The sequence below is a fragment of the Buceros rhinoceros genome, unplaced genomic scaffold (assembly GCF_000710305.1).
Source record: "Buceros rhinoceros silvestris isolate BGI_N320 unplaced genomic scaffold, ASM71030v1 scaffold9195, whole genome shotgun sequence".
Classification (NCBI taxonomy): Eukaryota; Metazoa; Chordata; class Aves; order Bucerotiformes; family Bucerotidae; genus Buceros; species Buceros rhinoceros.
Window position 1 is genome coordinate 41515 of NW_010414560.1, and position 8106 is coordinate 49620.

The window sequence follows — 8106 nt, forward strand, 5'->3', positions numbered from 1 at the left end:
CGCTCTTCCCTTGCTGAATTTCTGCCTTGGTGCTGAACTGCACGTTTCCCTGTTAGCTTGGTGGTGCTGGAGGTACCAGCTCTGTTCATCCACGCCTCTGGGGCCAGGATGGTCAGATGGGACTGTACCACATGCTAATCGCCCATCAAAAGGTGGGAAGGAATCTCCCAGAAATTATCTCCCTTTTTGTGCGAACACTGAGATTTATCAGCCTCGAAAGGGGTAGGTGCTGTTTGCAGATGTCCCTCTTCCTCATCAGGACTGTTCTCCTTAGCGTTTCAGTGTAGATCTAATTACAGGCTGTTCCTTTCATTGATAATTTCATATACCTTCCTTTTTTAGACTGACCTTTAATAACCGGCAAGAAGCAGAACTACATGGGTGGAGGTAACGTGCTATGGATTTATGACATGCCGGTATTCAGGCAAAGTAACCTAGTGCGAGCACAGAAACATCTGAACTGTGCTGCTGCTGCTGTCAATTTGATAATGAGAATGTGATTTGAAATAAAAACACCTTGGGTGCCAATTCACTATGGCCACTAGTAAAAACAGGCAGAATACCCAGAAACTGAGGACTCTGTGCTCCAAACACATCCAAAGCTTGAATATCATATGGTACCTTATAAAAACAGGGAACATGCCTGCCCTGGGGCTACAGTACTACAAGTGAAAGGCCACTCAGCGAACCCACACGTGAGCTTCAGCAGAGAGAATCAGCTGCTGTGTGTCTCTAGCTGGGCAGAGGTGAGAGCTGACCTCTCTCGTGCTCTGCAGCCCTTGGATGCTTTCCCCTAGCCCAGCCTCCCAGAGCCACCTCAGCACAAAACAGTGCAGGGTCTGTTTTGTAAACACCCCATGGGAAAGCCTGGCTGAGTTCTGCAGAGCCCGTGGTACCCAAAAGCTGGCCTTTTAGCCAAACAAAAGCAGCTTTTAGACGCTGCAGAAAACAGGGGGCTGCAGGGCCTTGTGCGTTTTAAACGATCTGGTCTTTACAGGAACTGTTCCCAGTTTCAGGTCAAGCATGACATCTGCTTTAATCTACTTTTTAAGTGGTCCAAGCAGTTGTGATCCCTCCGCCAGAAGGCAGGGCAGTCTGCTGTCGGTGCACCTTCCCCTGTTTGCCGCGTGCAATCTTCCGCGGGACTTACTTGTTGCTGTCCCGGTACTGATAGATATAACAGCCTTGAGGCATCCCACTCTCCTGGTCCAAGGTAAACGAGAGCTTCAGCTGCAGAGAGGAGAGGGGGTGGGGGAGAATGAAAAGAGAGAGAGAAAAAAGAAAAAAAACAAGCAACATTTTAGGCTCTTGGTCATCACAGCAACTTCAAGCAAGGCTTGTGGGAGCAAGCTTAACTCGCTGCGACTGACACGCAAACACCGTGGCCTGGAACATACCGCGGGGTTCCAAACCTCAGGGAAAAGTCACATGCATTGCAGAAACCTCTCGCTTTTTCCACCCTTTGTTACTATAAAGTGTTTGTGGTTCTTCTGAAATGCATAGGTCATAACAGTTCACCCCTCCAAACCCACCCACACACACCAGCCTTCACCAAAGCAATTGCGGTTCCCCTCAGACACTAAAGAAATGAGTCTTCTCCATCGGCAGCTGTAGTTCCCACGAGTCTTTCTCTGAAAACCTTCCCGGCTCCATCTCGTTTCTCCAGTGCATTAGAACAGAGGAGAAACCACAGAGGGAAAGGTGACAGATTTTTCCTTCTGTGCAGAGTTATTAAAGAGCTGTTAGAAGGGTTTGCAGTTTGGATCCACGTCCGGCAGGAGGCTATGATGTGACCTGGAAGCCGCTTTCTTTGCAGCTCCAATAAGGCGTTCGGCAAGGGCTTTCAGATTTCAAATTCGGCTCATTTTATTTAAGGCGGAAAAATTAATCCTCTTTCAACAAGCAACAGAATGGTTCTACAGGGAGACTTTTTTTTTTTTGCTGAAAACGTCCCCAGTGATTTTATGCACTGAACTGCCTAGAAAAAAGCACGGGGCTGAGCCCTGTAACAGCCCTGCACATTTGAGCAGCACCCTGTTCCCCAGGGGAAGGCTCCTGGCCCCCAGAGCTGTGTCCCACCAGCTCCCACAGCCATGTGGTGCAGCTCTGCAAAAGAGCTGCAGATCCCAACTGGGAGTCAGCTGGGTACCAAGGGCTACCTCCTTCAGAGGAGACAGCTGCAGTCTTTATGCACTGAGCGCTTTGGCCTTTTTGGAGTCTCAGAGATTACCAACAGCAGGACTGTTACCATTGCTGGATTGTACAGGACCCTTGAAATAGCCCCCAGACCATCACAAGGGCTGAAAGTCAAAGGACTGTTCCTTTTGAACACAGAAGAGAGAGAGCTGTGTTGAGCCACTCCATTTGATCAGAGACTCCTCTGGGCTCCGAGGAAACTCGAATTTGCTAACTCAGACTAGCAGCTTAATCAGTAACGAACACAGAATTAAAACACCTTTCTTCCACGGGCTGCTAAGAAACCCTGGGTGCTGAATCACGAGATGGTGCACTGATTTTCCCTTCCCTAAAGGGTAGCAAAGTCATATGCTGTGCTCCCACTGATCCAAATAAAACTGCACACCCTGAAATCATAGAAAAGTTCACCATCTTGGATTCTAAGTTAAGAACCAGTACCAGGCTGAGCCAAACCCAGTTGATCTCCCTTGACTCCTCTGCCCCTAATTCTGTAAGCCATTCTGAAACACAGCTCCTGCAGCAGCATGTAACACGTGTCCACGCTTTGCACGTCTGTGGTACATGTATCACGATTCATACCGCTGTCCGGACAGCAACCTCTTAACTCTCTCCAGAACTGCCCCTCCCTGCAAGCTCTGGTCTTACTATGGCTTAGCAGGTTACTAGGATCCATTCTGGAGACCAGTGTCTAAGGCAGGACTAGCAGGACCAGCTGGGTGGCTGCTTCTAACCAAGATCCACGAAGCCAGGCTGTGGCTTCAGCCTCTCCAGTGCTACATGGGCACAAGGCAGCTACACCCCACAGGGGCAAGAGGTCAGCAAGAGACAAGCAACCTCCCCAGAGCAGACAAGTGATCATCTTGCTGGCTGTATGGGGTCTATACTCAGAGTCCTCCCAGCTGCACTCTACTGCCCAAAGCAATTTTTTCTGGGCCAGGTTTTCCAAAGTTTCCTGCTAGAATATCAGGAAGCCCCTCTGAGGCAGTTATCTAGAGCAAAGCTCCAGCTGGTCCTGTGCTTTGAGGAATGGGCACTGTGCTGCAGAATTGCTAGAGAAGAGACACAGAAGAAGGTGCAAAATTAGGCAAAAGCGTGGCTTTGGCTACTTTCAACAATAATTCTGATCAGGACAGAGTGAGGAGTGCCTGAGCCTCTTGTTTGCAGCTCTCAGCTAAGCAGGCTTTGGGCCTGCAGTAACTGAGCATCTCTGGTTCCAGCTCACCTGGGCTCTGGGCCCCCAGCACCACTTGGGGCTGGAGGCAGCTCTGTGCAAAGACACAAATCCAGGGGAAGGGAAGGAAGGAAAAGGGCTGGGAAAGAAAACAGCCTTGTTTGGACAGGCTGCTGGCGAAAGCTATGGGGCAATCAGGTATGGGAGGGTGACCTCTCCACTATCTGGGGGGGGACAGGTCCCATGGAACCCGCCTACCCAAAAAGGAAAGATCACAGTTCCTAAAGATAATGGGTTTTCAACTTTGTTATTTTAACTCTTCTTTGTCTGCTCATGGTATTCCAGACAAATAAAACACACCCTGCTTGGTAGGCTCAGCTGTCTCTGCTACCCGCCAGTGCCAGTAAGGCCTGCCTAACATGGGCTGTATGTGCCCCGACCATCTGGGGCAATGCTGTCAGGCAAGAGGATGTTGCTGTCACCCACAGTGACAAGAGGACTCCACTCAGAGAAATATCAGGGTCAGGCTGTTATACAGAGAGACGTGTAACTAAAAGTCTGTCCCAGAAACCATAGCTCAAGGCAGCTGTACTGTCAATGATGCACAAAACCCTGCTCTTCTGCAGTTCTGCGCTGCTGATGCACTGTCATGACCAGCCAAGAGGGGGAAGAGGGGACCTGTGACTGTCACTCTGTCCAGGAGTCCTTACAGATCCTGAACGAACAGCCAAGCTCTGGTTGTGCGGCCACTGGCAATGCTCCTGCTGCCTTTGCTCATTTGGTGGCATTTGGTCTCTGCAGGGAGCACACAGCCCCCAGGCACACCTCACCACAGGGCAGACAGAGAGCAGATAGTGAAGGTAGAGAAGGACTAGCTGAGCACTGCCAGGAGGCACGCTGGGCGGCAGAGATTGTAGCTTCCTACTAAGCTTGAAAAGGTTGTCCACACCCACTTGATATGACGTAGTTGGGTCCTCTCTGCTGTGGGAGTCACAGGAGTGCTCCACTGACCGCTCTCAGACGAGTGCTCTCTTCTGCACAGCTGTGCTCAGCTGCAAAGGCTCTTCGGCTCCCCAGCACCCCAGTGCTTGGGAAGGTCTGCTCCACGGATTTTTCCTCTCACGCTAAAGCTGATCTATGAGGCACCTCTTGTCACAGATCTCCAGGAACACAACTCCAGTATCCTTTCCCAGCTCTCTGCACACCCTATACTGCTGCTTCTCTCTGGTCCCACCTTCTCCAGCAGCTGCCCTTTCCTTTTGCCTTTGTTCATTAAGCACAAAACCTCTGGTTACTTCTTTGCAGGGCATGGCTGGGGGCAGGAGAGACGTCAGGAGCTGATCGACCACTTTATCATTCCCCCTATCTGACTTCTGCTACAGCAATGTCACGAGACATCCAGAGGCCTCCAGACACATGAAACCCTACAAAACAAGCAGGCTTTTGCAATCATCCCTCTGGCGCAGCTTTAACTCTTAACCAATTTGACAACATTGCTCCAACACCACGTGCTGCTTTGAAGCTCCTTTTTTTGCGTGTCAGCGCTCCCTATCAGAACGCAAAGGCTTGCTCTAAAGCCAGCGAACAAACTAACAGGCAAAGGAAAGGGCACTGCTCTTCAAAATTTCGTATTCTGTGCTTGCAGGGGCAATGCGGTTCTGAGGTTTCTTACAGAAATGCAAGTGCAGGTTGACCCCATCACAAGGAAGGCTCATCGGATCAAAGGATCTTCAACATTAAACATATGAGATCGTTTCATTTTGCAAGACACTGCTGGGCTTCACTGGGCGGGGAGGGGGAGAGGAAATTTCCCAGCACCGTACTGCAGTGCAATTTGGCTTGCGCTGCCCCCTTCGGCTGCGTAGCCCTGGAGCTCACATGCTAATAAAGATCCCTTTCCACTTCAGTAGCTGTGCACATAAAGAAATGCTCAGCATGGTGTGCGCGTGAACTCAGTGGGAACGGGAGCTGGAACGTAGCCACGCTGAGAACAGAGTGCTGCCCACCAGGCGAGCCCCATCAATAATGGAGATGTCAGAGGCACAGGGAGGTGTGTGAATAAGAGCTGTCAGAAGGAGTAATTGGGATCTGTGTGGATACAGCGATGGATAGGCTCACTCGCCACCAGACACAACTGCAATACATCCAAACAGAAAAGGAGCAAGACGCTGAAATTCAAAGGGGCCGTGGCAGGCTGCTTGATGGGCAGGATGTCACTGCTTCCATGGAGAGGAGTATCATACCTAAGGTACCAAGCAGGTGTGGGCACACTACCTGTGACTGGTCAATGGAGCAAGAGAATGTATCCACAGCACGTGGCTGATCCTTGGTAATGTTTCGTGGCACGTACTGCAGGCTCAAGGTGAAGGTAATGCCACCTCCTCAAGGAAAGTCATCTCAAGGATAGTTGTCTCCTGCCTACAGTGGTCACCGGGCACTGAGGGCTGTGTGCACGTAACACGTGTTGTGCAGTAGCTCCACTCTTTAGATTAGTAACATCCTCCCGCTCCCTATTTTCCATCCTTAAATCCAGCAGGGGATGTACTGACAGTGGGATGCTCCTCACTCCTCTTTGTTCCTCTATCCATCAGACACCAACACGCTTCATCTGCACCCAAGCGTTCCCACACACCCCTGACACCGGTGAGCAGGCACCAAACCAGCACACAGACATGGACAGACATGAGACACCAGCAAAAAGGCTCAGGGCAGCTGCCCTTCAGTGCACTCACAGCTCTGTGCGGCCTGATGCCTATGGGGACCCAATGCCCTCCTCAGGCAGTTAAGCCTTGGTGGGGGGTGTCAGGGAAGCTGCTTTCACCATTGGGCTTCCTCCACCAAGGCCGCAAGGAGGCTCTTCAGAAACGGGGAGCAGTGCTTAAAGCTGTCATGGACCTCCAGGCTTGCTGGGGCTTCAGTGCAACCAGCAGCTGTCCTCATGTTAAAGAAAGTTTTAGACCTGCAGCAATTAGGGGCCCAGTCATGCGATAAAGCCTGGTAGCTCCAGTAAGGAGAGAACATGAGGAGCAGCCTTCTGGCTGCTGAAATGCTGCCAGTGTCTATATTGACTTGACTGGGCAAATTCTGCATGCCCTTTGAGTAAATGGTTTGGCTTGGATTCCGCCGTTCACAGCACTGGCTCTGAGCAGCAAACCTCCGTCATTAGATCAAAAGTTTTCTCTACACATGCACTGCATCAGAGAGGTATTATCAGTTCAGCCGAGTAACCCGGTCAAAGATTTCAGATGTCACAGTTCTGGGGCAATGTAAGGGCATGCTTCAGCCAGCCTTGGTTATAACCATTCAAGGTAATTCCACCAATGTGGAGGGGTATTCAAGCAGAAAGAGTTCCCCCAGGGCAAGGAGGAGAGGCAGAACACAAGCCTTCAAGACAAAAAACAGGGGACCAGCTCTAAAGATTACACTGAGATGGTCTTCTGAAAGGCAGGGGTTCTTTTGTGTCCTTGGCTCTCATTCAATTTCAACCCCATTTTTGCGGAAGTCCAAAAAGGCTGGTGTCAGCTCCCTCTTGGAAAAAAGGCTCACCTCTCCAGCAGCTCTAGAAAGCTTTTTAAGAATAAACTTAGTCATCAAGCAGGTTTTTATGCCCCTCCCAAACTTGGTTTTCACCCGAAAGAAAAAAAATAGCTCTGAAGTCCTGACACTCACTTTTAAAACCACAAAAAACGAGCCATGCTCCAGTAACGCAATCACAGAGTTTTCTGGCACCTTGTCCCTTAAAAATACATCCATCTGCCTCCACGCAGGCCATCAAACTCAATCTTGTTCACAATGGATTTCCCAATTCCTGCATGCTGGAAGGACTGCAGCGGTGCTGGCTGTGCTGGCTGGACGTGCCCTTACAGAAGCACAGGCTGCAAACCTCACAGCTGTGTTTTCACTTAAAGAAGCGGCTCTTGAGACCAAAGCACTTCTCATTCCATGAGCTTTTCTATTTGTGCTGCAGTTCGAAATTGCTGGAGAAAGACCCTGGGTAGAGGCTGAAGAACATGTGGTAGGGACAGGACAGGAGTAATAAAGGAGACACCAAAAGTCCTACAGTGCAAAAAGAGGAAAAAGAAGGAGACTTGCTACAAGCTCAACTAGTTGCCTCTGACATTGGGTTTGGGTGGTCCTTTTGGCTTTGCAGACAGAGAATATTTGGCCCATCTCAGCACATGGTTATGGGACTGCTGTTGCTACCTGTTGGAAGTCCTAAACTGCTCCTAAACTGGTGCCATCTCACCCACTGCCTCCTCTTCTCCCCATCCCTAAATGCACATTTTCCAGGTGAAATTTAAATTCTCTAGGAGGCTCCTGAAACTGTCCCTGCTGCCCTGTGTCCTCAGCACAGCCAATCCCCAGGAGACAGACAAAAGCAGAGAGGTAAAATCAGCCGTTCCATAATCCCGCTTCTCGGGTAAAGGGTGTTCAGAAGAGGATGTCACTGGTAGCTGCTCTTCTCCCCTCTTCCTGCCCCATTGCCACTAGTCCTGAGACATCCTGACCCCCAAACAGAAATGCAGAACATGCATATGCAGGAATCAGCAGGGAACATACCGGGCACCCAGCAGGCTCCACAGCCAGCCAACCTGCACGTCTTGGAGCTCCTGGGTGTGAGATGATGGTGCTATGTTCGACAGAAACTCCATGCCAGCCTTGCCCCCTTCCTCACAACAGAAAAACAACTGGGTGTAAATGGGCAGCAGAGCAAAGGGTGAGACCTCCTCTCCATTCCT

The 8106-nt window shown here is 50.4% G+C and overlaps 1 protein-coding gene across 1 annotated transcript in view; it reads right to left on the reverse strand.

Annotated features, from left to right (window-relative positions):
- Positions 1-1230, reverse strand: part of LOC104494315 (DIS3-like exonuclease 2) — a gene marked incomplete at its 5' end in the record, with an annotated part of 40890 nt that extends 39660 nt beyond the window's left edge. Inside the window, one exon of the mRNA XM_010137129.1 lies at positions 1151-1230. Within this exon, the coding sequence (XP_010135431.1) occupies positions 1151-1230 (80 nt within the window). The remainder of the gene's footprint in view (positions 1-1150) is intronic.
- Between the last annotated feature and the right edge of the window lie 6876 nt (positions 1231-8106).